The sequence below is a fragment of the Dipodomys merriami genome, unplaced genomic scaffold (assembly GCF_024711535.1).
Source record: "Dipodomys merriami isolate MVZ:Mamm:240054 unplaced genomic scaffold, mDipMer1.0.p SCAF_70, whole genome shotgun sequence".
NCBI lineage: Eukaryota > Metazoa > Chordata > Mammalia > Rodentia > Heteromyidae > Dipodomys > Dipodomys merriami.
In genome coordinates, this window is record NW_027206291.1 from 414396 (window position 1) to 441072 (window position 26677).

A 26677-nucleotide genomic window follows, 5' to 3' on the forward strand; every position below is an offset into this window, starting at 1 on the left:
AGACCTGAGGGGCAGTGCCCAGGCCCAGAGTTCAGGCCCCACGACCAGATCCCCCCCCCAAAAAAAAAGTGGTAGACTGGTAGCCTTGAGTGAAAAAGCTCAGAGACAGTGCCCAGGCCCCACAACTGACAAAAACAGAAGAAACATAAAACAGCCATAAAAAAACCATTAAGTCAATCGGGCAACACCCATTCTGATTTTGTTTTTTTGTTTGTGGGGCCTGAACTCTGGGCCTGGGCGCTGTCCCTCAGCTCTTCAGCTCAATCAAGGCGAGCGCTCTACCCCTTGAGCCACAGCGCCACTTCCAGTTTTCTGGTGGTTTATTGCACATAAGAGTCTCACGAGGTGGGGGGTGAGGGGTGGGGGAGACTCTCACGGACTTTTCCTGCTCTGGCTGGCTTGGAACCGCGATCCTCAGATCTCAGCCTCCTGAGTAGCTAGGATGACAGGCGTGAGCCCCGGGCGCCTGGCTTGTTACGTTTTGAGTTAGTTTACTTTAGTTCTTTTTTGCAAGGCTGCGGATGATCCCAAGGCCTCAGAGCTACCTGCGCTCTACCACTGGGCCCGCACCGCTGCTTTGCCACACCCATCGGTGTAAGCCAGGCCCCAGTCCAAACCACACACAGGCTGGGTTCCCATCCAGCATGCCCCGCCCACCTCTGCAGGAATGGCCAGTGCTACTGGCTTCTCCACAAACACCTTTAATCACAGCCAGGGGAGACTTTTCCTTTTTAACTCCTACAGGTTGGTGGCTGCTTCCAGGCCCCGTTCCTGAAAGTACCGGTGGGGCCCACGGGAGCGATTTCGGGGTTCCTCCTGCAGGAAATAGGACGTGATCCTTCCAGGTCCTTCCGGAGCTGCGGCTTCTGAGTCTTCCCTGTGGAAGGGAGGGGGGACAGTGGCCGTGCTGCAGGGCTGTGGTAACTTAGAGGCTGGGCTGAGTCCTCCCCGCCCCCCCTTTCCTCCCTCCCCACAACCTTGGCAGTCTGGACTCTCACCATATCACCCCCTCAGCCTCCTTCTCTAGAATGGTCTGGGCCGTGCGCCAACTGAACCGGACAAACTGAGGGAAGCCGAACACGGGCTCTATGTGCTTCCTCAACCAGGCTTTTGTCTTGGGGTCTAGAGACAGGGGAAGGGGAGGGGAAAAGGGAGCACAGTGTCAGCCCTGAGCCTTCAGGTAACAGCGTCGGCTTCTTCCTGAGTTGACCTTCCTGCCCCAGGCCCTTTGCACAGGCAGGGCCCCCTCCTTCCCATTCTGTGCCCAGCCAAATGCTATTCACTGTGCAGTTTTTGGGAAACATCCCCCTGACCCCTAAGAACAGCACACACAAAACCAGACATCAGACCACAGGCCCCTCCTGTAGAGGCAGAAAATCAAGAAGATTCCTTAAACCCTGCTGTTGGCTCTTCATTGTATTTTTCTATTGTTTACTTTTTTGACAGAGAGGTCTCCCTGTATACCCCAGGCTGGCCTTCATCTCTCCATCCTCCTGCCTCAGACTCCCTAGCAAAGATAGGTTACAAGTGTGGGCACCACACCTGGCATCACTTGTGTGTGTGTGTGTGTGTGTGTGTGTGTGTGTGTGTGTGTGCACGGTTCTGGGAATAAAATGTCAAGCATGCTAGACCAGTGTTCTACTACTACATAGCCATGCTCTACTGAGGATGCCCACGGTGACCACGCCCCCTGCTGAGCCACACCCCCAGATCTACCTCTCCCTTAATATACACATGGGCACCTTGGGTGTCCACTCCTCACTCAGAGACGAAGGGGTTGGAGGGGGATGGGCAGGATCCAGGCCCCACACACAGACCATGTGGCCATGATCTGGAGGTGGCCATAGCAATGTTAAAAACCTGAGAAGCCAAGAGTGGGGGTGCACACCTGTCCCCCCAGCCCTTGGGAGGCTGAGGCTGGAGGACCTTGACTTCCAGGCCGGCCTAGGCTACACAGCCAGACCCAGTCAGACCCACAGCCTCCGGAGCCTGGCAAAGCCACATTATCATCACAAAACCTGACAGCATGCCCTCACCATTGGGGTAGCCTGAGCCATAGTCAGTGTCCAAGTCTTCCAATTGTTCGAGAAACTGCCAGTGCTTCACGGCCTGGTCTCGAGCCACCTGCAGGCAGGACAGGAAATTGGGTGCTCCCTTGGCCATGGGAGCTTGGTCCACCCAGAGGATGGTGGGAGCTGGCCAGGGTCAGTGGGGCCAGACCTTGGCACAGATGCTTGCAGCGCTGACCACCGGGTAAAGGGCATCGGCCTTAGCCTTGACCGTCACATCAATCCCAGGGAAGCGTTGCTGCAACCTCGCCTGGTATGTTTCTGGCATCCCCACGGTGTCCACGAATACCTGCCATGGTGACAGAGGATTCAGTGAACAAACAGCCAGAGGGGAAAAAAACCACACAACAGGACCTAGTCTCTTAGTCTCTGCATAGGCTTCCTTCTCATTTTCCTTTTTTTTTTTGGTGAGTGTGAGTGTAAGCATGTGTGCATGCACACACGGCCAAACTGGGGCTTGAATTCAGGGCCTAGGAGTTATCTCTTAACATTTTATCTTAAGGCTAAGCACTTAGCTGGATGCCAGTGGCTCACGCCTGTCATCCTACCTACTCAGGAGGCTGAGATCTGAGGATTGCAGTTCAAAGCCAGCCTGGGCAGGAAAAATCCGTGAGACTCTTATGTCCAATAAACCACCAGAAAACCAGAAGTGGCACTGTGGCTCAAGTGGTAGAGTGCTCACCTTGAGCTGAAGAACAGCGCCCAGACCCAGTTCAAGCCACACACCGACAAACAAAAACAAGGCACTGCTAGTGTAAAGGCCCTGAGGCAGACCCAGCAGAAGCTGCAGCTGTGGTAGGGAGGAGCAGTAGGGAGGCCCCTTGGCTCGGAGTACAGAAGTGAAGTTCGTTCAGGAGCTGACTGGGGGTTAAGCACGGCCATACCTGTCTCAACAACCTTTACTTTCACAGAAACAGCAGACCACCTGACTGCCCCACCCTCTTCCCTCCGCTTAGGCCTTGAATACCCAAGCAGAGCTCTTGTTTGCTTTGCTCCTGCAGCTCTGTACTCCAGGCCAGGGCTTGGCTATCCCCTGCTCCATTCCCACTTTAATTCTCCAGTCAAATTCTCTCAAAACCACCTGTTCCTTGCCTCTGAGGGACCCAACACCATGCCGATTTCCCACATCACTTAATTTCCTTCTCCCCACTCAGACTGTGAATTTTAATTTGCACTATGATCATAAAATTAAATGTCAAGATTTACATTTCTCCAAGACCGTCTGTTGCATGGGAAGCAGAGCGAAGGAGAGGGGGCTAGAGGTGGGGGAGGACTGTGGAGGAAGCCGGGCAGGTTTCCAGTTGAGAAGCAGAGGAGGGTTGGACTAGGACAGAGGCTTTGGGAAGATGGACAGGTATGGGATTTGTTCTGGACTTGTAGGGCTAGGCATATGGCAGCGCCAAGGGGATGGCACCCGCCTGGGAGTGGCGCTCTGGGGAGGCTGCGGCTCTCCAATTACTCAACTGGCAAATGCTATCCTTGAGCAAAAATCCTCAGGAACAGCACCAGGCCTTGAGTTCAAGCCCCATGACCAGCACCAAAAAAAAAGGGCTGGGAAGGTGGCTCAGTAGTAGAGTACTTGCCTTGCATGCATGAAGCCCTGGGTTGGATTGCTCAGCGCCAAAAAGCTAGAAGGGGCACCGTGGCTCAAGTGGTAGAGTGCTAGCCTTGAGCTGAAGAGCTGAGGGGCAGCGTCCAGGCCGGGTTCAGGCCCCATGACCAACAACAACAACAAAAAGTCTGGCAGACTTCCCTCACAGGCTGGCTTTGAACCAAGATCATCACATCTGTTTCCTGAGTAGCTAGGACTACAGGCAAATAATACTCAGCTATTGTGTTTCTTGCTCAACTCACCTGTGTAACATTCACACCCTGATCCAAGGCATACTGGATTAGCCCAGCAGCGGTATCATGGGACAGAGAGTTCAGGTTGTATTTAACCCTGCAGCGAGGAACAGCATTCAGTAAATCCCACTCGAGCCACAGAGCCCAGTAGCCCGTGTGGTCTGCCCGTCCTCTCCCCAGCCCCTTCTGGGGACACACTTCCCACCCACCCCCCCTCACCGTCCAAGCATGCTGGTAGAGATGAGGTTTGGAGACAGCACGTCCAGAGCCCAGCCCACAAAGTCCCTGTCCTCTTCCATTTTGGCAAAGAGCCTTTCCCGCTCGTTCTCCGACAGGGTCTTTGAGTCTGGGAAGGGGGTTGGAGAAAAAAGGGGAGGGGATGACTGGCTCTTTCAGCTTTCTACACTTTCCCTCAATTTCCCATCTGTCACCCTGCATGTACCCAAGAACCCCATTCCCAGGTGTACACAGGGCTCACCTGCGACCTTCAGGGCCTCCAGATCCGCTAGGCGGGACAGGGGGCAATAGCAGACTGCGTAGACCATGGGGCCTGGGGGAGAAATGGGTGTCAGATTTCCAAGAAGCGGGGCAAGAAAGGGGGTGCTACCAGCGAGCCCCTGAAACGCCGCCCTGGGGCATTGCGACCACTCTTTTCGAGGCCATCACGACTCGGGTTCCCGCGCTCCCCACGCCCGCCCTGACCGTGGGGGCGCACCCAGGACAGGGCCTCGGCCCGCTTCGTCGACGCCCAGAACGCAGGGCTCCTGCCGGCACACGGCGGGCACAGCCGAGTTCAGGCGACAGCGGCCCGTATTGTCCCGCTCGAGCTCTCGGAGATCCATGCCGTCTCGGCCGCCGCCACCAGCCGCGGGATCGAAACCTGCCAGCTCAAATCCCAGCGCGCGTTTTCCGCGGGTCCGGAAGCCAGGCTGGATTCGGACCAATCAACGCGCAGGACACGCCCCCAACGCGCTCGGCGGAGCCGGGGCTGACGCAGCTGAGGCCGACTTGGTTGCCGTGAGTCCTCCTGGGAATTGTAGTTCAGGAGGTCGACTGCTGTGGGTGTGGCTTGCAGGCTGGGGAGGGCGGGGTCGTTTTGAAAGCCCCGCCCCCGAGTCTCTGGGGCTACATCTCCCAAGGCTGGTCAGGAGAGGGAAATAAATAGAGGGGAAATTGAGACGAAGTTCACTTTTTTTCAGGGCTTAGAAGGTGGAGTGTCACCGCACTCTCAGACCACGGGTCTCCTGTCTGTCATTCGGGCTGGTACTCCCATCTCTGCCCCTACACAGCTCCTTGTATCAGCAGATTCCACTGGGACACCCCCACACCCCCCTCCAAACTTCCTTCCTTCCTCTCATCTTCCCTTTCCCCTTGATCTCTGTCTACCCTCTCTTACTCAGGGCAAGTCTCCCGTGCCCCTTTGGAGATCTGGGTCCCCACCCACCAGGCAGGCTCATTTCACCCAACTTTAAAGTCCCCTCCCTTCTCCCCCTCCCCCAACCCTTCTCCTGCTACTTCTTCTATGGACCCCTTTTGGAGCTTTCTCGTCCCTGGGCTTCACTGGGGGCTGGTCCTGTCCGTGGGTTCGTGCCCTCCTCAGAGTTCCAGTTCTTCCATCTCCCTTTGCCCATTTCCCACAGGACACCCCTCCCCCCCCAGCCTTTCTCACTTTCTCCCTAGATATCAGGAGGGCTCTAGGGTGCTGACTAAGCTACACCCTCCCCCTCTAGCCTCAAGCTACATTCTCATTCTCTCCTCTCCGAAATTGTCTCTCCGCCTGACCCCACTGCCCTTCCTATCTCCTGACCCATCCCTGACCCTCTCTCTTCCTCCTAGCCTAATCAGTGCTTGGTGCTGGTCACTCACCCAGGCCTAGGGACTCTAGTGGCAGTCCATCGGTTTGCAAGATGAACAATCCTGTGGCTGGCAAGGCTTCACCTGGACCAAGTCCTCGGGACTCAGGAACACAGGGTTGGATGCTTTGCCGACCACCTCCCTGTCCCGCTCCTGTATGCCCAGATCGCAGAAACAGCGCCACTTTCCCCACGGGCCCAGAAAAGCCTCCTCTGCTTCTAGAGATGAAGACCCCAGAGGGCACAGGTGAAGACCCCCAAATAGGAAGAATATACCTCTACCCCCTTCTCCAGAGAGGCGCTGCCACCTGACACTTCCAATCTATGCCAGCCAGCCCACTTGGGAGTATGGCCTTCCTTAGCATATGTCATCTTCAGCTGACTTCACTGTGCCCCAGCGGGCACAGTGCCACCTGACCAGCAGAGCTGACAGGTGATAAATTTAAATGACTTAATTGGTATAATGAAGGCACTTGAAGCATGTGGGAATAAAAATAATAAGGACGATCATTTTTAAAAGCAGCTACAATTTTTTTTTTCTTTCAGAACTGAGGGTTAGAGTCCAGGGCCTCACACCTAGATCCTTGCTTGGGGGCTTTTGCTGGTCTTTCTGGCTGGTCTTCTTCAGCCACACCTTTTCTGACTTTTCAAGCTTAGCCACCCCGTTCGTTCTTGGCCTCTACTCTAACAAGCACCTAATCCCCCCCATTCCCCCTAGGAGTGTATGGGATTCCTACTTCCTTGTTCATGGCTTTCTCATGACCCCAGTCCCCCTTCACGGCTTGCAGGTATCTGGGTTACAAGTAACAGAGAGAAAACAACTTAAGGGATCAGTAACCAGCCCCAGGGAACGTCGTCAGTGCTGAGGTGGACAGAGTTGAGAAGGGGGAGGGGAGGTTGTATGTAGACAAATGGCCCAAATAAGAGGCCTAGAGGGACCTCTGGGCATACCCCGCCCCCCGCCCCACCGTCTGCGTTTACCCTTTTGCTGTTGCAGCCCTAGCAGCTCCCAGGTGTCACCTGTCCCGTGCTGGCCAAAGTACTGGTAGTCAGTGGAAACTTGGGCAGAGGACACCAGCGTTAGAATCACCAGCGACGGCAGCCACAGCGCCGGCGGGCTCCGGGCCATGCCGGGTTCCAACCGCCCCCGGTGCGCTCGGGGACCCAGCCAACGAGCAGAGTCTGCGGGGCCCCCGCAACACCCCCCCCTCCCCCTCCCACCCCGCAGGTTCCTTCATTGATCCCCGGCTTCAGCATTCCCTCCCCCTTCCCCCCCCCCCGCCCCGCGCTCTCACCCCCCCCACCCCGCCCCTGCGCCGTGCGCAGGCGCAAAGACGCAGCCGCGCCACCCGCTCCCCCGCCCCCGCCGGCGCAGTGGACTCGTCCGCCCCGCCCACCTCCCCCCACACCCGGCGCAACGTGGTTCCGGCCGGGTATAAGAGGCTGGCGGAGCCCAGCGCGCTCGTGCAGCGAGCTCTCGGGTGTGTCCCTCGGCGCTCGTCCGCGTGTCCAGACCGGGTCCGCGCAGGTATGCACCCCCCCCCCCGAGTGCACCCCGATGTTGGGGCTCCCTCGCCTCGTGCATTCCCGGCGCTCTGGGGATCTCATGACGGGTCCCCTTTTGTGTTCCATCCGCCATGGTGGCCCGCTTTTGTCCTTGCGTGGGGAGGGGGGGGAAACCGAGGCCAGAGTCTCGACGCACAGGCCCGATCGCCAGGCCCCCAGCCTGCCCCCCCCGCGCCCGCCCGCCTCCCTGGGGTGCTCGCCATCTCCTCCCTCCAAACCCGGGAGCGGGAGCCCGCTGGCCACGGCGCCGGCCACGCCGCGGCCCCGGCTGGGGGGCGGGTCCCCCGCGGCCTCGCGGGCCCGGCCGGCCGGGTGCCGGGGACGCGGAGGGGGGGATCCGCCGCCCTGACTCCGGAATCGCACCCGGCCCACGGTGTGACCTTGGGAAGGGAGGACAAAGGGTCTCCTTTTCCCGCGCCTCCCTCCCCCGGCCCCGCGCCCGCGCTGACCCGGCGGGGGGGCCTCCGCTTTCAGTCATGGCCTCCGGCAACGCCTTCATCGGAAAGCCCGCCCCGGACTTCACGGCCACCGCCGTGGTGGACGGCGCCTTTAAGGAGGTCAAGCTTTCGGACTACCGAGGTGATGGATGGGCCTGGAAGGGGGGCAGCCCGGGGAGGGGGGCAGCCCGGGGAGGGGGGCAGCCCGGGGAGGGGGGCAGCGGGGCACTGGGCCCTGACTTCCGGTGCATCCCTTCCCAGGGAAGTACGTGGTCCTCTTTTTCTACCCATTGGACTTCACCTTCGTGTGCCCCACGGAGATCATCGCCTTCAGCGAGCATGCCGAAGACTTCCGAAAGCTGGGTTGCGAGGTCCTGGGCGTCTCTGTCGACTCTCAGTTTACCCATCTGGCCTGGTAGGAGCCGGAGGGTGTATTTCCACCCACACACCCTAGGGCTGAACCCCGGGCCTTTCTGTCTCCCCATCTGAACAGAATGGAAACAATGACACCCACGCTTGTAAGGACAAGGACAGTAATTAGAATCTGGCGACTAAGTTGCCTTGCCTTGGAGTTGGAGATGTTTTATCTCCCTGCGCTCTCAGGAGAGAGGACTCTTCCTTTGCTTTTAGTTCATGGATGTATCGACTCTCTGAAGGGCTGGGGCTCAGGATGGAGGCAAGAGGAGGCTGGTAATTCTTAGCACAGGCTCCCTGCTTCTCGGTGGTGCTGGGGGGATTCTCCCCAGCTTCCCTGTCCCCAGCTCCTTTGGGTGGGGTGGGTGGGGCTCCTGGAGCCTGCTCTTGGTCCCCTTTATCTCTTGCCTCCAGCACCTCCACTCCAGCCATTATCATACAAAGATCCAAGGTGCAGAGGAGGTTGCCTAACTCTGTCTCCCCCCGCCCCCCCCAGGATCAACACCCCGCGGAAAGAGGGCGGCTTGGGCCCCCTGAACATCCCCCTGCTGGCTGATGTGACCAGAAGCTTGTCCCTTAATTATGGCGTGTTGAAAAAGGATGAAGGGATCGCCTACAGGTACCGTGCGGTTCCTCAGCCCAGTGTTTGGGAACCCCTGTCCCAGGATAAACCACAGAGGGTGGCAGGGGGCTGTGTTCCTCACCTCGAACCCTCCCTCGTGTCTTCAGGGGCCTCTTCATCATCGATGGCAAGGGTGTCCTTCGTCAGATCACTGTGAACGACTTACCCGTGGGGCGCTCGGTGGATGAGGCTCTGCGCCTGGTCCAGGCCTTCCAGTACACAGATGAGCACGGAGAGGGTGAGTCGTTCTGCGCATGCCTGTTCACCTCTGCTTCCTGTCAATCAAGTGGATTGACAGGAGGCTGCCTGCCCCAGTCCTTGTATGCCAGGGATAATAGAAGCCAATATAAGATTCATCTTGCATGTATGAGGCCCTGGGCTCAATTCCTCAGCACCACATAAGCAAAAAGAAAAAAGCCGGAAGTGGTGCTGTAGCTCAAGTGGTAGAGCACTAGCCTTGAGCTGAAGAGCTGAGGGACAGCGCCCAGGCCCAGAGTTCTGGAACCACGACCGGACCTAAAAAAAAAAAAAAAAGATTCATCCAAGGCCCTGATCTTCACCGCAACAGTCTAGCCTAGGGGAGACAGGTAACCCACATAGAAAGCTGGGACACTGGGCTGGGAAGGTGGCTCAGTGGGAGAGTGCTTGCCTTGCATGCATGAGGCCCTGGGTTCAATTCCTCAGCACCGCATAAGCAAAAAGAAAAAAAGCCAGAAGTGGTGCTGTGGCTTAAGTGGTAGAGTGCTAGCCTTGAGCTGAAGAGCTGAGGGACAGCACCCAGGCCCAGAGTTCAGGCCCCATAACCGATCAAGAAAGAAGAAAAAAAGAAAACTGGGACACTATGATAAAGCTCTATAAAAGCCTTATGAGATTGTGTCTCAGGCTTGAAAATATAAATGGAGCAGAGTACCTTTTTTTCAGTGTTAGGAAAGAACCAAGGCCTCACAGGTGCTAGACAAGCGAGCAACCTGGCCCCAGCCTAATCAATCTACCTTTCCTTCAGCTGGGAATGAAGGAGAAAGGAGATTAGAAGGTGTTTAGAAAAACAAAAAAAGGGGGAGTGGGCTGGGAAGGTGGCTCAAGTGGTAGAGTGCTAGCCTTGAGCTGAAGAGCTGAGGGACAGTGCCCAGGCCCAGAGTTCAGGCCCCACGACCGGACCCTAAATAAATAAATAAATAAAAATAAATAAAAGGGGGGGCTCCTGGGAAGATGGCTCAGTGGTAGAGCGCTTGCCTTGCATGCATGAGGCCCTGGGTTTGATTCCTCAGCACCACATAAGCACAAAAAACAGGAAGTGGCCCTGTGGCTGAAGTGGTAGAGCGCTAGCCTTGGGCAGAAGAGCTGAGGGACAGCACCCAGGCCCAGAGTTCAGGCCCCACGACCGACAAAAAAAAAAAAAGGGCTGGGAATGTGGCTTAGTGGTAGAGTGCTGGCCTAGCATGCATGAAGTCCTGGGTTCAATTCCTCAGTACCACATAAACACAAAAAAGCCTGAAGTGGTGCTGTGGCTCAAGTGGTAGAGCACTAGCCTTGCACCAAAGAAGCTCAGAGACAGTGCTCAGGCCTGAGTTCAAGCCTCACGACAGGCAAAAAAAAAAAAAAAGTAAAAAAACACCCACTGGATAGGGGAGCAAAACATCAACTAGAAAATCCTGCTGAGTGACATGGTATGGTGGTGCATGCTTATTATCCCAGCTCTCAAGAGGTAGAGGAAGGAAGATCACAGTTTGGAGTCATCCTTAGCCACAAAATGAGGCTGTGTCTGCAAGAGAAAACCAAGGGTACAAGAGAAAGAAGGAAGGAAGGGAAGAAAAAGAGAAGAAAGGAAGGAAATAACCCCTGTAGGCATGAAAGGCTTTTTTCAGACATAACATGTTCTTGGGCCAGAACCACTTGGCTTCCCAACTTGATCTGCAACCCAATCCTGTTTTGCCTTTGTCCCCTGACTTTGACTCTGAGGCCGGAGCCTGTCATGTGTGTCCTTGTGTCTTGCAGTCTGTCCAGCTGGCTGGAAGCCCGGCAGTGATACCATCAAGCCCAATGTGGAAGACAGCAAGGAGTACTTCTCCAAACACAACTAAACTGGCAGATCTGTAGTGAGCTCTACGCTTGGGTCCCATCTGTGTCCCCATCTGGATGTCCTATGCTGGTGCAGAAAAGGGCAGACCCTGGACCCTAAAGCTCCGCTAGTCTATGAGGGAAAACTGGGAGACTAGGTTAAAGCTTCTTTCTCCCACACCGGGGGATTTGGTGAATGGTTGACCACCCCCCTACCCCCTTTTCTGGAGCTTGTGTAGCTGGGCACAGGTCTTTAGATGACCAATAAAAGTATTAGGGACAGATGTGAATCTGTTGATGTGCTTTGTCTGCCATTGCTCTATACAATCCCCCCCTCCCTCCCTGTATACACACTTCTCAGACTGACCTGGAAATTGACCCTGTGGTTACTGACCTTCACCACTAGGTGGCGACCTTACTTCATGCACCGTTCACTCCTACATCAGCTTTTCCCTTCGCCTGAGCTGCATTGGGGTTGTGAGATGGGTGCTGTTTACTTGGTACTGCTGGCCAGCACCCATTTCTTCCCATAGAACTTCCCAGGTTCAAATGTTCAAATGCCATTCAACAGCCATAAAGTTTTGTTGTTGATTTTTAGTGCTGGGCCGATGGCTTGAACTCTGGGCCTGGGTGCTGTCCCTGAGCTCTTGTGCTTAAGGCTCTACCATTTGAGCCACAGCTCCACTTCCAGGCTTTTGTGGTAGTTTATAGGAGATAAAGAGTCACTGGCTTTCATGCCCAGGCTGCCTTTGAACCTTGGTCCTTTCATCTCAGCCTTCGGAGTAGCTAGGATTACAGGTGTGAGCCACTGGCACCCAGCTTCTGAGTCTCTTGATTGGATGGGGACTAAAGACTACCACGGGCTACCTATCTGTAGCTGTGGTGGGAAGTTAAGAGTTAGGTATTACAGCAAGGCAGCTCCCAGACATTCTGATTGATGAAAGACATGTTTAAGCAAGTGGCTTTACCACTCTGGGACCCAATTTCCTTTCCACAAAACATGATTAATGTGTGTGTGTGTGTGCTCTTCAAGCACTGGGGCTTGAACTCTTGCTCACCTCTGGTGCTCAATGACTTGAGCTACACCTCCAGTCCAGCATTTTATTGGCCAATTGGATGAGTGATAAAGTCTTGGACTTTTCTTCCTTGGCTGGTTTCAAATCCTCAATCCTCTAGGCTCAAAACTCCTGAGCTGCCGGGCGCTGGTGGCTCACGCCTGTAATCCTAGCTACTCAGGAGGCTGAGATCTGAGGATTGCGGTTCAAAGCCAGCCCGGGCAGGAGAGACCGTGAGACTCCTATCTCCAATAAACCACCAGAAAACCGGAAGCGGCGCTGTAGCTCAAGTGGTAGAGCGCTCGCCTTGAGCTGAAGAGCTGAGGGACAGCGCCCAGGCCCAGAGTTCAAGCCCCACGACCGACAAAAAAAAAAAAAAAAAAAAAAAAAACTCCTGAGCTGCTAGGATTGTAAAAGTAAACCACTGCCTTCTAGCTGCTTTGTATGTATATATTTGGTGCTGACCCTGGGGTTTCAACTGAACTCAGGGCTAGGAGGCTGTCCCTGAGCATTGTTGCTCAAGGCTATCACCCTACCATTTGAGTCACAGCTGCACTTACAGCTTTTGGGTGTTTTAATGGAAGATAAGAGTCTCATGGTTTCTCCTGCCTGAGGTGGATTGGAATTGTGATCCTTAGATATTAGCCTCCAGAGTAGCTAGGATTATAGGCATGAGCCATTGGCACCCAGCTTACCTGTTGTATTATTTATTTATTGTTGGTTGTGGAGCTTGAACTTGGCCTGGGTGCTGTCCCTGAGCTTTTCAGCTCAAGGCTAGCGCTCTACCACTTTGAGCCACAGTGTCACTTCCAGTTTTCTGGTGATTCATTGGAGATAAGCATCTCAAGGGGACTTTTCTGCACTGTCTGGCTTCAAACCCATAATCCTCAGATCTCAGCCTTCTGAGTAGCTAGGACAACAGGCGTGAGCCGCCAGTGCCCAGCTTTCTTTACTTACTTATTTTAAGACAAATACTCAGTCATCTTGCCTCAGACTCCCAATGATGGTGGGATCACAGGCATGCACTACCCTGCCCTTCCACAGAGCAACTGTTAATAAGGCTACCTCTGAAGGTTATTCACACATCCCTTGGAGTTTTTGTCCCTTTCCCTATCCCTGCCCCCTATACTGGGGACCAAACCTAGGGCCTCCTGGGCCTGCTAGAGGTGTGCTCTATCTTGAGATCCATCTCTAGCTCCCTGCACCTATTTCAAATGGATGGGAAGTTTGCCAGTGCAATCTACCCCCAATCAGAGTTACCTAGACCTGTTTTTCCTCTTCCTAGCCTTTACCACTTTATCCAAATCATGTTTGTTTGTTGTCTGTTTGCCATGGTCCAGGCTGTTTCTCTGGGGGCCTAATAATCATACCGGGATTCTTGTTTTGTTGTGTTTATGGCTTGGGGGGTTTGTTTGTTTGTTTTTGAAGTGGCTCATGCTTGTAAATCCTAGCTAACCAGGAGGCTGACATCTGAGGATCGTGCTTTGAAGTCAGCCAGGGCATAAAAGTCCCTAAGACTCTTCTCCAACCAGCAAAAAGCCAGAAGCAGATGTGTGGTTCAACTGAGTGAAAAAAAACTAAGCCAGAAGTTGAGACCTAGAGGTCAAAGAAAGCACTGGCACAAACAAGGGGGGGGGGGGGAAGAGGGGGGGGAATCCCCCAGCCGGCCGCATCTTCCAGAATGCCGGGATTACAGGCATGCACTACCAGACTTAGCACTTTCTTTTAGGCACGTATGCACGGGCTGGCTGTTGAACACATACTTTGTCCTTGCACACACTTAGCTTATTCACTGTATCTCGGAACTACACCCAAGCCCACCCAGTATTTTATAGTCGCGCTGATGGACGTGCCTTTGATCTCCACTCCCCCGAGGAGGGGAGGGGGCCGATGCCCCGGCTCCGGGGTCGGTCCTCCAGGCTCAGATCCAGTCAGACGCCTTGGGGCCAACCAGCAGTTCCCACCTCCCGATCCCGGCCGCGGGGGCGGCGCCCAGCGACCCAGCAGCCGCCCCGGCAGGACCAGACCTGGCAGTCGCCGTGCCCGGGGCCTGGCACCGGGAGGGGAAGCTGGCAGGCGGGCGCCGCCCTTCCTGGAGGGGGCTGGGGAGGGCCGCGTCCGCAGCCACGCTCGGGCTGCAGCCGGCCTCCGCCCGGGTCAATCACACGGACCGGGTGTGGGCGCCAGCCCGCGGAGAGGCTAGGGGGTGGGTTCCCGGGGGGCCCCCCGGAGATCGCAGCCCGCCCAGGCCAGGGGCTTTCCGGGCCCAGACAGCCGCCCGCCCGGGAAAATCCCGGCCCCCTTCCCGGCGCCGAGGCCCTGCCCGGCAGAGCTAGGGTGGGTGGGGGGAGGGGGAGGGGGAGGGAGGAGATTCCCGGAATCTGCCCAGAGACCGCCGTGACGTCACTGAGCAGAATCGGCCCATATTTGGACATCGCTTCCGCTGCGTCAGCGGGGAAAGCCCCGTGGCGGGCGGGGAGACTGGGCGGGGCCGCGCAGGCGCACTCCGCATCCTGCGCTGGGCAGCTTGTCGCCGAGTCCTGCCGGACCGGCCACCGTCACCGCCGCCGCCTCTGGAGCTCGGGAACGCGGTGGAGGGTGGGAGGCTTGAGCTGGATCTTAGATGCCTGGACGGGGCTGACGAAGGGCCCCCAAACAAGACCCACAAAAGCATGAACCCCACTCCGGTCCCCCCCTCCCTCCCAGCTTGGAAAAAATGACCACAAAAATTAATAAAGAACCTTTTTTTTTTTTACTTAAATAGATTCAATAAAAAGAACAACAAACGCACGCATACACACATTTTAAAATAGACTCTTGGAGAGAGCAAGTTCGTGTTTCTTTTCCACAGTACGGTGCAGGGGGCAGGTGGGGGGATGGAGAGGAGGGCAGGGGGCGGGGGTCCCCTCCCTAGGTGTCCCCGCGGGCTTGAGTACCAGGCAGCGGGGCCAGCTCCGCCGCGATCGCCCCCCTCCTCCTCCTCCTCCTCTTCTTCCCCGTTAAATACACAAATATATTATATTCAATATGAATTGAGTCTGTTTCCAACAGAAAAAAAAATTACAAAAAAATAAAACAAACGTGGAAGGGTTGGGGTTGTTGTAAACGTCGAGGTGGAAGGAGTGGGCGCAGTATGGGCAGTGTGGCCCGGGTCCAGTGTGGCTGGCGACGCCCGGGGGTCTCAGGGCCGGGGCCACGTCCTCGCCCCTCGTCCCCGGGGCGCGCGGCCGTCCAGGCCGGGGAAGGGCGGGGGGGGGGGCGCACGCTCAGAAGGCGTGTCCCTTGACCCCCAGCAGCAGCTGGCAGCCGTTGCTGACGTGGGTCATGACCTTCTGCTTGAGCTGGGCCACTTGCTCCCGCAGGACGCCGGCGGTACTCGACAGCCCCGCGTTCTCCGCCTTGAGGGTCTTCACCTTGTCCTCCAGGCGCGCGATGCGCTCCAGCTTCCGCTTCCGGCACTTGGTGGCCGCCAGCCGGTTCCGCAGCCGCTTGCGCTCCACTTTGATGCGCTCCTGGTCTTCCATGTTGATGGGGGACACGGGCGGCGTGGCGTCGCGGCTGCGGGCCTCGGGCACGGTCTGAGGTTCCTCCTTGAAGGCCGAGGCGCCGCGGCCCAAGCCCAGCTGCGCGGGGTGGCCGCCGGCGAAGGGCGGAGCGTGCGGGAGGTAGCTGATGGTGGCCGTCGGGTAGGAGCTCCCGGTCCCGACGGCGGCGGCCCCGGAGGGGGCCGAAGCCGGAGGGTAGCTGCTGAGGTTGGTGTAGACCGGAGGCGGCTCCGGGCCGCCGGCGTAGACGCCCCCGGGGCCGGCGGGGGGAGCCCCGCTGGCGCCCAGCGACACGTTGGGGGGCGTCACGTGGTTCATCTTGTGCAGATCGTCCAGGGCTTTGACGAAGCCGTCGGCGAAGCCCTCCTGCTCCTCGGTGACGCCGCCGCCGCCGCCCCCCGCGCCCCCCGCGCCGCCGCCGCCGCCGCCGCCCCCGCGGGAGTAGAAGTACTGTCCCGGGGGCGTGGGCGTCGTCGTGATCACGCCGTTACTGTTGGGGACGATCAGGCGCTCCAGCTCGGAGGAGGCGAGCTTCAGAGACGCGCCCGTGTCCGAACCCTGACCGGGAAAGTAGCTGCCGGCCGCGCCGCCCTCGGGGCCCGGGCCGCGCGCCCCGGGCGCTTTGAGCCCGCGGTACGGATCCGCCAGGTTGAGCGCCAGGCTGGGTTTCAGGAGTTTGTAGTCGTGGAGCGAGAGGCCCCCGGGGGTCCGGCCGTATCCCGCCGCCGCCGCCGCGTACGAGTCGTCGTGGTAGAAGGGCTGTTCCATTTTAGTACACATCCGGGCGGCCCGGGAGGTCTGGGGGTGGGGGTCTCCGCGGGGGGCCGCCCCGGGCCCTCGCGGCGGCGATCGGGGTCCGCGCGCCTCGGCCGGATCGTCCCCCACGCCTTCCCCGCTCGCTCCGGTCCGTCCGGTCGCGCGTTCCTCTTCCCCCCCCCGCGGGGTGGGGTGAGGGGAGGGGGGTGCTCGGTACCCACCGAGAGCGGCGGGAGCCTGGCGGGCGCGGGCGCTCGCTCGGCGGGGCCCCTCCGGTCCTCCTCGGCTGCGCTCGCGGGCTCGGCGTCGCTTCTCCCCCGACCCCTGCTGCGGCGGCGGCGGCTCCCCGGCTCCCCCCTCAGGCTCAACTCCGACGCTGGCCCGGCCGCCCTCCAGGATCCAGCCGCTCAGCCCGAGCCCCAGGCTTTTATACCGCGTGTGTCAGCTGCGGAAGTGCGCCGTGATTGGCCGGAGCGGGAGCCGGGCCCCCGCGCCCCCCTCCGGGAGCGTGGGGAAGGGGAGGAGGCGGCTCGCGTCACTGTCAGGAAGCGCGTGTCCTTGTAAACAGCGGCCACGGGCCGGGCGGCGCGGCGCGGCCGCAGGGGGAGGAGGGGCCCCGGGGACCGCGGAGGACGTGCGAGGACCGGGTTGTAGGACTTGGGGGACCAGGGGGTGTCAGGTCTGGGGCGGACCCGGAATAGCTGAGATTGGAGGGCAGGACAGACAGACGATGCACTAGAAGACATGATTCCCGCCCCCCACCTTCAAAAACAAGAAGCCAGGAAAGGAAGGTTACACAGTGAATTGGTCCAGTGGGAGATCCCCGACGCTGGGACTGACTAGGGTGGGGGGAGATGTGCCAGACTCGAGGTGGGGGGGGTGAAGGTCGGACAATTCCAGAGGGGGTCAGCGGGGGGCTGAGGGACCCTTTATCACTAGGGGTTCTCAAGAATCCAAACTGAGGGGTTCCTTCCTCAGGGGGAAAGGGCAGGAAATTTAGATTAAACAGAGAGTGCGCAGAAGTCCTGGGGTCACTGAGATAAAATATATAGGGTGGGAGGGATTGGGATGTGTCTGTGATCACCTCTAGGGAGCTACGAGGAAAATGACAGAATGACAGGAGGGTATCTAATGGGGACAGGACCGAAAAAGGGTCGGTCTGTCTGCCAGTCTGTCTCTCGGTCTCTGTCTGTGGTGGGTGACCCCCTGCTCCCCCCAGGCACCTGTAAACTCTGTCCCCTACATCAAAGGCCTCCCCGAGTCACCCTGGGCTGGCCCGATGTCGTGCCAGCTCCTGGGGCCTGGACCCAGTCGGACGGCCGGGGCGCGGTCGGTCGCCCAACCCCACTCCCTTCCTTAGAAACAGGCTGTGGAGGCAGGAAGTGTGGCAACAGCCCCGAGGGGGGGGGGGGCCGGCCCTGTCTCCGTCACTCCGATGCGATCCTAGGGGACCGCGCGCCCCCGGCCTGAGTCCTGCGCTCGGGAAGAGAAGCCTGGGCCAGCGAGCCCAGCGGAGGGGCGCGCAGGGCCCCCGACCCCGGAGGCAGGCCTGCCAGCACCGTCCCCCCCGTCCCTCCCCTAATGGTTCCGCCCGGAGCTCCCGCAGGCGGCCGCGAAGGCCGGCCGCGCGCGGACTGTTCCATTGGGCCGCCGGAGGTGGGGGGGGATGCAGCCGGACCGGGATGCCGCCGGAGAGCGGGGCCTGGTCGCTATGGCAACAGGCAGGAGTCGGCGGGCAGGACCAGGGGCGGAGCGACACCCCCCCTCCCGGAGTTTCTCCCCAACGCCCATATTAGGGCACAGGAAGGGGTGGGACCAGCGTTTTGTCCAAGGGCCAGGAGCCTGGAGCTGGGGTAGCTGCCAGGTCCCAGGGCGCGCCCAGGCCCCCGGACGGCTAGTCTCGACCAGCCCCGGCCGCCACCCCCGGGGCCCCCACGGCGGCCTGGCCCGGCCCCGCCCAGCCGCTCTGGGGCTGCGTCTTGCCGGGTCCGCCCCGGCCCGCCCCGCCCCGCCTGGCAGGTTCCCGCCTGCCCCGGGGCCTGGGTCGGACTTCGCCCCCGGCCCGACGGGGCGAGGACGGGGCGGGCTGACGCCTCCGGGCGTCCCGGGCGGCCGGGCGGGCTGGCACGGCGATGCCCCCTTCCTGGGGCACGCTGCCCTTTCCTTTTGCCAGTGTGTCTAAGACTCCCTTCTCCCGTGTGCCCCAGGGTGTCTGGGAACCCCTGCCCCGTGTGGACCCGGAGCCTCATTCCCATTTTAGTTTGGAGGTGCCATCAACCCTGCAGAGAACCTAGGCGGGCCTTTCCCCTCCCCAGGTGTTACCCTCCGCTGAGGGCCCCTCCTCCAGTCAAAAAGGCACCAGGAAAGCCAGAGGAAGCCCCTTCCCGGGGAAGAGTACTGGGTTTAAATAATGACACTAAGAAGTCGAACCTGAAGCTAGACTATAGGTGGACTTCCAAGCAGTACCTGAGCCCCTAGAACAAGAGCTGCCAGGCCCCATCTCTCCCTCGTTCTCACCCTTGCAAGGCCCCTGACCTGGCTGAGGCCCAGACAAGGGTTTTTTTTTGGGGGGGGGAGAGGGAGTTCACCAAATGTGGGGGAGAGAAGGAAAGAGAGAGTCGAAAGAGAAACTGAGCCAAAAAGGGGGCAAGGGGAAGTCCAGCCCAGCAAGGTGGGGACAAGGGGCGCGCAAGGGACCTTGAGGAAGAAGATCCCAGAAGCCTCTGGGGGCTATCCCCGTCTTTGGAGGATCTCGGTGACCCCCCCCCAGGGGGGCTCCTCCCCTTTCTTCCTTGCTCCGATGGCTCCCTTCCCCCACCCCAGTCTCGAGGGAGATTCCAGAGGCCGCTGAGTCTGGCGGGCACTGTGCCAGGCCTGTGTCTCCTGCTCATGCTAATAACTAGAACTGGCCTTGCTCGCGGGGGCGCAGCAGCGGGCAGCGGGGGGGGGGGGGGGGGCAGGACAACCCGGAGGGTAGCTACCTTTGGGAAGCCATACTGTTGGTCCCACAGGGAAGAAGCCTAAGACTGAGTCACTCATGGGACAGTTCCAGGCCGAACAAGACAGAAGTCTTAGGGAGGGTCGAGGGGGAGGGCAAAGACCTAGCAAGCCAGAATTTGGTGTGTGTGGGGGGGAGGGGGTGGATATTAAGAGATACCTAAAGCAATGAATGGGGTGATAGGCAGACAGACTGGGAGACTCAGAGACACTTAAGACGGGCTGAGAAATAGTAATTATTCTTTTAATAGCTAACACTTACATGATTCTGACCATGCACTAGACACTATTCTAAAGTGGATTGTGTAAAATAAGTTGCTGGTTGCCTGCGAAATTCCCTGCTGTTTGCAACCTCCAGTAACAAAGGAGAAACTGAGGCACGGGAAATTAATATCCCAGACCTTCGAAGTATTAAAGTAGCTCATTGGAGCTGTCCACAGTTGGATGATCACAAGCAGAAGAATGGTGTTTTTTTTTGTTTTTTTTTTTGATTTAGTCATGGGGCTTGAACTTGAGGCCAGGTGCTGTCCCTGAGGTTTTTTTTGCTGGAGGCTAGCACTTGGCTTGACCACTCTGAGTCACAGCTCCACTTCCGGTTTTCTGGTGGTTCTCTGGAGATAAGAGTCTCACAGACTTTCCTGCCGGGGCTGGCTTTGAACTGAGATCCTCAGATTTTAGCCTCCAGAATAACTAGGATGACAGCTGTGAGCCACCAGCGCCTGGCTTTTTTTTTTTTTTTTAATTTCTTTTGTAGCACTGGGAATTGTACATAGAACATCACACATGCTCAGAAAGGCATTTATGCAGCACCAACTGCATACGAAGAAGATCTTTTCGGAAAGGTCTAAATTGACAGTTCTGGGAAGGGGAGACATGGAGTTGGCCCTGCTGTTGGAGAAAGGAGGGGGGAGTGTCCCCCCAAAGCCTTCAGCTTGGGTGTTTTAGCAGGGGGTGGGGAAAAGGCCAGCCAGGGAGGGCGGGGCCTGGCCCAGCTGGTAGAGCCGGCTCCAGGCCCCTGTCAGCCTCACCCTTGTGGCCTGGGCACCGCCCCCTCACGCCGCCCTGCTGGCGCCAGGCCGGCCCCAAGTGAAGGGTGTGAGGCTAGCCCCCTCCCCCTGCTTGCCCTGGGGTGCCCAGACTGGCACCTGGGTATGGCCCAGGCTCTGGGCTCCAGATCAGCACCTGGCTGGGTCAGTCTATGCCCAGCCTTTCCACCCCAGCCTGGAACTTGGGGAGAGGGGGTGGGGGAACAGGGTAAGGAGGAAGTTCATCCACCCCCACCCACAGATCTCTCTGGGGCTTTTGACTTTGGCATAAAGGGACTTCTCCTTCTTATAAATAGTCTGGTGACCCTCCTCTTCCCCCCCCCCAGCCCCACTGACTGGCGAAAGCTTCACCAGGAAGCCTGGGCTGGGGGCTGCCCGTGAGTCAGGCGATGGGCAGGCCAGGGCGAGAACTCACAAGTCACAGCGCCCAGCCTCCTCCGTCGCTGCCCTGGGTGTGGACAGGCAGGCGGCTGGGCCAGAAGCAGCTGAGAATCAATCCCAGAGGCCTTCACTGCAGACTGCTTGTCACTTCCCCCTCCTACCTTGGTGGTTTGGGGGGTCCATCACTCCTGCTCCCAGACAGGAACCTGGCTCCTTAACTTGCGATTCTTTCTCTTCACACTGACTCAGACAAGCACAGGGGGAGTTTCCCACACAGCTGCTAAAATCTCCCAGGGGGTGAGGGGGAACCCTGAAGCATCAATGAACTCCCAGATGTCCCCCTTGACAGGGATGTGATAAGAAAACAGGTCCATACCCCAGCAGGGCCTCCCGGGGGAAGTGGAGGAGCACAGGGAAGGAGGGAAGTGGAGTGTTGGGAGGGGAGAGGAAGTGGCAGGATCTCTGGGGAGGGGCAGATCCCTGTGCCCCCCCAGCACCCCAACTTCCTGGGGGGGAGTGTGGTGGAGCCCCTTGGAAGTTGGCCTGTGACTGGCCTGTTGGGGCGTGTGGAGTGCGTGAGGTGTGTCTTGGGGCTGGTGTTTGTGTGTTGGCCCAACACTGCAAGGGGTGTGGGGCCTGCCTAGAGTGCTGTTCTGCTTTGTGTAGATTCAGAGTGTGCGTGCATGTGTGTGCGTGCAAGCGTGTGGGTCTGTAGCCTGGGCTGTGTGTGGTTTGTCTTTATGCATGGGTGTGTAGGCTGTATGGAAGAGAGAGAGAGAGAGAGAGAGAAAGAGAGATACCTGGCTAATGTGTGTGTATGTGTGTGTGGTCTGTGGTTTTGCGTGTGTGTGTGTGTGTGTGTGTGTGTGTGTAGTTGCTGAATAGGCTGTGTGTATGTGTGGTCTGTGGCTGATCAGTGTGTGTGTGTACAAGTGAGGCAGAGACTGATATAAAATGTGTGTATGTAGTTGCATGTGTGGCTGTATGTATGCATGTGTACATACATACAGTACCTCTATCGTGGTACCTGTGTCCCTGTGTCCCTGAATGCGAGGCTCTGGTGACCTGTGCCTCTCTGTGCTGCCATGATCATGTGACCAGACCATATCCTAAGTCCATGGTTGTGTCACTGGGGAGCAATGTCTCCCGGGGTGCCACATAAGTGATGATGTGGTAAATTGGGGCACTCTGTCCATCTGTCTTTTGATGTAGGTCCACTTCTTGCCTCTGATTACCTTCGCCCACTGTGGAGTGTGTGTGTGTCCACCCTTGGTGTGTCAGGTGCTGTGTGTGCATGTGTCTGCACATGTCCCAAGTTGCCCAGTCGGTTTCTCTCTGACCTGGTTACCAGAAGTCTGTCTGTCTGTCTGACACATTCTCCATGTAAAGAACTGATTTGTCCCAGTCTGCCTATTTCTCACCTGTTGCTGCTTGCATGTGTTTGATTTTTGTTTGCTTTTCTGTTTTTGGTTTTGTTTTGCCAGTCCTGGGGCTTGAACTCAGGGCCTGGGCACTCTCCCTGAGCTTCTTTTGCTCAAGGCTAGCACTCTACCACCTGAGCCACAACCCCACATCTGGCTTTTTCTGTGTATGTAGTACTGAGGAATTGAACTCAGTGCTTCATGCATGCTAGGCAAGCACTCTACCACATTCCCAGCCCCATGTATTTTTCTTTCATTTACTTTTTGCATTGCTAGCAATCAAATCCTAAGCTCAACTTCAGTTGTATAAATTGATTATTATAAAGGCAGTGTACAGAGGGGTTACAGTTACGTAAATACCTAATTCAGGTAAAGAGGACATTTTCTTTTTTTTCTTTTTTCTTTTGCTGGTCCTGGGGCTTCAACTCTGGGCTTGAGTGGTATCCCTGAGCTCCTTTTGCTCAAGCTCTATCACTTGAGCCACAGCACCACTTCCACCTTTTATTTGTGATTAATTGGAGATAAGTGTCTCACAGACTTTCCTGCCTGGGCTGGCTTTGAACCATCTCAGTCTCTTGAGTAGGTAGTATGACAGGTGTGAGCCACCAACCCTAGCAAGAATACATTTCTTTTTTTTTTTTTTTGGGGGGGGGGGAAGGGTCCAGTCGTGGGGCCTGAACTCTGGGCCTGGGTGCTGTCCCTCAGCTCTTCAGCTCAAGGCTAGTGCTCTACCACTTGAGCCACAGCGCCACTTCTGGCTTTTTTCTTTTTGCTTATGTGGTGCTGAGGAATTGAACCCAGGGCCTCAGGCATGCAAGGCAAGCGCTCTTCCTCTGAGCCACCTTCCCAGCCCCAAGAATACATTTCTTTTTGGACAAGATCATCCCTCCCTCCCCTCCCGTTTTTCCTTCTTGTCTCCACCCACAATTTGTATAGTTCATTTTCCACATAGTGTCTAGTGAGTACCATTGCTATGTTTGTTCACCTTTTGCCCCTCCATTTCTGTGCCCCTGCTTACCCTCCCAAAGACAAATAAACAAGACAAAAAGGAAAAAAGAAAAACAACAGAAGAGGGGAAAGAAAACTTCTTGTTTCCATTTCCTGCAATTCACTTCCACGACTATTATACGATCAGATTCCCACAAGTTCAGCGTCTTACTGTGCACCCCGAACTCCCCTGTCTTGTTTTTGAGTGGGTTGTTCTGGTCTGGGTCCGTCATTCCCTTCCCTTGCCCAGACCCTGTCTGTGTGTCCCCTGGCTGGCGGTCCCTGTGCCAAGGTGACAGGGTGACTCTGTGCCATCGCCCCCAGTCTGGCCACTCTAGGCCTTGTTTACTCTGCCCCTGGCTGGCGTCGGCTCTGCCCAGGGAGGGGCTGACCCTCCCGTCTGTCCAGCGGATGTTCGCGAGACGCCGTCTCCTTCGGACACCCCCTCCCTGCGGCCACCCCAGGGTCAGGACCCAGGCGTCCAGGGCAGCGAGGGGGTGGGGTTCGGGTGGCGTGGGGAGGGGGGGTCCCTGTCAGAGCGCGGGAATGAGGGTGGGGGGCGGGGAAGGGACGAGCCCAACAGGTTCTGCCTCATTCCTGCCCCGCCTCTCACTTCCTGGGTGCCTGCCTGGGGCAGGGGGTGGCCACTGTGAACCCCACGGCCTCCCAGCGCCCGGGTGGGGCACGGATCACTCCCTCATGTTGTGCACCCGGACAGGATTCTCAGGTCCCAGGGACAGACAGACAGACAGCGGTAACCCCTCCCTGCCTCTCACCATGTCCAGCTCTGAGACGAAAGCATCCTAGCTACTCATCGTCGTGTCCCCAGCACAAGTCGGCTGGACATAGTCACCCACACACCCCATATTCAGATGGGAAGAGTGAGGGCAGACACAGGATTTGAACTCAGCTCTGAACGCTGTTCCCTGGGACTCCCCTCCCCCCTTCCCCTTTAGCACCTTCCCTGCTTCTGGTTCAAAAAACAAAAACGGCCCATTGTGGGGTGCACTTGGCACCCAGGCCCCCATGAGGCCAAGGGGGTACCCGCTTGTTCTGAGTCAAAATGGGCCCCTAGATGAATAAGAAAACGGCTTTAACTGTTCCCTCGCCACGGCGGGGCTCTGCCAAAACTTCCTGTGGGTTGGGGGGGGGGCGCTGGGTTCCCGGGGGGGGGCTGCCAACTCGGACCGGTGGGAAGCGCCCGGGGGTCCCTGGGCCGCAGCCAGCGGGGTGGGGGACCCGCACCCCATCACTCCTCTCAGGCCCCGCATCTTCATTGTCCTGGCTGCCTGGTGGTGTGCGTGTGCATGCGTGTGCGTGCGTGCATGGGGGGGGGTCCCTAGCGTCCGCAGCCCCCTCCTCAGGGACCTGAGTCACCCCCGAGGTGGGGGGAAGCCGAGAAGGGGTGAGTCACCGGGGTGGAGAAGCAGGAGCTGGTTTGCGGCCAGGGGACCCCCGGACTGGCCTGAGTCACGCACACCCCGGACCTGGCTGGCCTCCCCCCCTCCAGCCCCCCAAAGCCTCCTTCCTCGGGGGAGACGGGGTGGGGGAGCAGAGGGGCGGCTGGGAGGGGAGGAGGGGTGGGGGCGGGGTGCAGCCGCCCGGCCGAGCGCGGGAAGCGCTGGTTCCCATGGCAACCGGGCGTGTGGGGGGGAGGGGGTGCCATCTCCGCTCCGCAGAGGAAGGGTCCTCCCTCCCGGGGACGGCCCCTCGCCGCCACGGGGGAGCCCCCCCGGCGCTCGCTCGAGGGGCCCCAAGTTTCAGGTCGGGCAGGAAAGGGTTAACGGCAGCCCCTCGCTCGGGGTTTGGCCCGCGCGCGGCGCCCCGGCCTCGGCGGGGCTGGGCGGGGAGGCCCGGCGCGCCCCCGCCGCCGCCCCCGCGCGCGCGCACGCACGCACGCACGTACGCACGCAGCCCAGCTACCCCCCTCCGCCCTGCTTTCACACGCACTACCGCGTCGGCCTCCACGCACGCAGCGACCCCCATGGTGTCTCCACGTCACGCACGACGCACGCCCGCGCCCCCGCAGCGCGGGGAGGGGCCTCCCGGGGGAAGGGGCGCCCCACCTCCCCTCGCCGAGATGCGGGGTGCAGCCCCCCCATCCCGCACGCGCACACTGAGCCCCAAGGCTGGTGTGACCCTGACACACACATGCACACACACACCCCCTCCTGCATCCTTCCCAAGGTCACCGCAGGCTCACCGGATGCACCTGCCACGCGGGTCACCCGTAGCGTGTGCGGGGGACACAAACAGAGCCACGCACGCCCCCCCCCTCCCCGGGGCCATCACAGAGCAGGGCAGAAAGTCCCGGGTCTGGATCGTCACACACACACACACACACACACACACACACACACACACACACACACACACACACACACACACACACACACACACACACACACACACACACACACACACACACCCCTCCTTGGAGATGGTGGCCACAGAGACACGAGATAAAGGCAGAGACTTAACACAGGACACAGGAGTAGGATTCCATCACAGAAAGCCACAAGGCCACGACGGACAGCCATACTCAGATAGTCAAAGGCCCGTGGACCAGGACACATGGACCACAGAGAAAATGGGATCACAGACACACAACCCGAGGCCATATTGAAGGGCCGACTGTCACCTTCCACACCAAGAGCAACAGGGACCCCAATCCCTCCCCCCACCCCCCAGGTTTCCTAAGGAGGATGGTGAAGTAGGGAAACACACCAGCAAAAGATACAATCAGAGTAGCCAACCAAACTGCCTGACCATACAGAGATACTTGGAGAGCATGAGATTCCCGGTCACCCTAAAATGAGAGGTTATACCCAAGATGCTTGAAGCCACCCCCTCACTCCCCAGTTTTATTGAAAACATCCCTTCTTATTGTACCTAGAGGGGCACAAACTATATGATGCCAAGACATAATGGGAGCTGGGCACTGGTGGCTCACACCTGTAATCCCAGCAACTCGGGAGGCTGAGATCTGGGGATCATAGTTTGATCTTGGGCAGACAAATTTGAAACTTTGTGTGTGTGGGGGGGGAGGGGGGCGTTGTAGAGCTTGAACTAAGGGCCTGAGCACTGTCCTTGAGCTCTTTTTGCTCAAGGGTAGTGCTCTATTACTTTGAGCCACAGCTGCACTTCCGGTTTTCTGGTGGTTCATTGGAGATAAGAGTCTTATGGACTTTCTTGCCTTGCTGCTTTCCAACAGTGATCCTCAGATCTCAGCCTCCCGAGTAGCTAGGATAACAGGCTTGAGCACCAGCACCCAGCTTTGTGAGACTATCTCCAATTAACCAGCCAAAAAAAAAGAAAAAAGAAAGAAAAGAAAAGGAAAAAAAAAAAAGCTGTAAGTGGAATGCTTCAACCTTAATTGAAAAAGCACCCAGACCCTGAGTTCAAGCCCCAGTACTGGCACAAAACCACACCAAGGCACAAATGGACACACACACACACACACACACACACACACAATCACAGACCCCTCTGAATACTCAGAGACACAGAAACAGGGGTGGAGTAGGAGAGGACTTCCAGGCAGAAGGTCAGCATTTGGGGTACAGGGGTGCTGCCAGATCCCCCAAGGTGATGGTGTGTGAGGCCTACCCAGTATTTTGAGTCA

At 58.0% G+C, this 26677-nt stretch overlaps 4 protein-coding genes across 4 annotated transcripts; 1 reads left to right on the top strand and 3 right to left on the bottom strand.

The window, feature by feature from the left end:
* Window positions 1-658: 658 nt before the first annotated feature.
* LOC138817745 (ribonuclease H2 subunit A) lies at window positions 659-6807 on the bottom strand. Its single transcript, XM_070008372.1, has 9 exons — window positions 6749-6807; window positions 4630-5054; window positions 4393-4464; window positions 4134-4260; window positions 3924-4011; window positions 2221-2358; window positions 2037-2124; window positions 999-1122; window positions 659-877 (listed from the first exon to the last, which is right to left on the bottom strand). The coding sequence occupies exons 2-9, from the start codon at window positions 4754-4756 to the stop codon at window positions 739-741; spliced, it is 903 nt and encodes a 300-aa protein (XP_069864473.1). The 5' UTR covers window positions 4757-5054; window positions 6749-6807; the 3' UTR covers window positions 659-738.
* LOC138817563 (thrombospondin type-1 domain-containing protein 8-like) lies at window positions 5796-6896 on the bottom strand. The gene is made up of 2 exons (XM_070008024.1): window positions 6749-6896; window positions 5796-5986 (listed from the first exon to the last, which is right to left on the bottom strand). Exons 1-2 carry the CDS (start codon window positions 6894-6896, stop codon window positions 5796-5798), a joined length of 339 nt encoding a protein of 112 aa, XP_069864125.1.
* A 294-nt stretch (window positions 6897-7190) lies between these two features.
* Window positions 7191-11154, top strand: LOC138817746 (peroxiredoxin-2). The gene is made up of 6 exons (XM_070008373.1): window positions 7191-7295; window positions 7808-7912; window positions 8032-8185; window positions 8681-8803; window positions 8914-9044; window positions 10802-11154. Exons 2-6 carry the CDS (start codon window positions 7810-7812, stop codon window positions 10885-10887), a joined length of 597 nt encoding a protein of 198 aa, XP_069864474.1. The 5' UTR covers window positions 7191-7295; window positions 7808-7809; the 3' UTR covers window positions 10888-11154.
* Window positions 11155-14717: 3563 nt separating this feature from the next.
* Window positions 14718-16604, bottom strand: LOC138817744 (transcription factor JunB). The gene has a single exon (XM_070008371.1). It carries the CDS (start codon window positions 16242-16244, stop codon window positions 15186-15188), a length of 1059 nt encoding a protein of 352 aa, XP_069864472.1. The 5' UTR covers window positions 16245-16604; the 3' UTR covers window positions 14718-15185.
* Between the last annotated feature and the right edge of the window lie 10073 nt (window positions 16605-26677).

Bases quoted from the DNA above. Each gene is read 5' to 3' on its own strand.
- LOC138817745 (XM_070008372.1), bottom strand. From the start codon at position 4,756: ATGGATCTCCGAGAGCTCGAGCGGGACAATACGGGCCGCTGTCGCCTG. The intron at 4,261-4,392 runs GTGAGCCCTGTG...CCCCCTTCCCAG, and splicing joins GGAGGCCCTGAAGGTCGCAG to ACTCAAAGACCCTGTCGGAG. The intron at 4,012-4,133 runs GTGAGGGGGGGT...TCCTCGCTGCAG, and splicing joins TCTACCAGCATGCTTGGACG to GGTTAAATACAACCTGAACT.
- LOC138817563 (XM_070008024.1), bottom strand. From the start codon at position 6,896: ATGGCCCGGAGCCCGCCGGCGCTGTGGCTGCCGTCGCTGGTGATTCTA. The intron at 5,987-6,748 runs GTAAACGCAGAC...CTTCATCTCTAG, and splicing joins AGGGCTGCAACAGCAAAAGG to AAGCAGAGGAGGCTTTTCTG.
- LOC138817746 (XM_070008373.1), top strand. From the start codon at position 7,810: ATGGCCTCCGGCAACGCCTTCATCGGAAAGCCCGCCCCGGACTTCACG. The intron at 7,913-8,031 runs GTGATGGATGGG...ATCCCTTCCCAG, and splicing joins CAAGCTTTCGGACTACCGAG to GGAAGTACGTGGTCCTCTTT. The intron at 9,045-10,801 runs GTGAGTCGTTCT...TGTGTCTTGCAG, and splicing joins CACAGATGAGCACGGAGAGG to TCTGTCCAGCTGGCTGGAAG.
- LOC138817744 (XM_070008371.1), bottom strand. From the start codon at position 16,244: ATGTGTACTAAAATGGAACAGCCCTTCTACCACGACGACTCGTACGCG.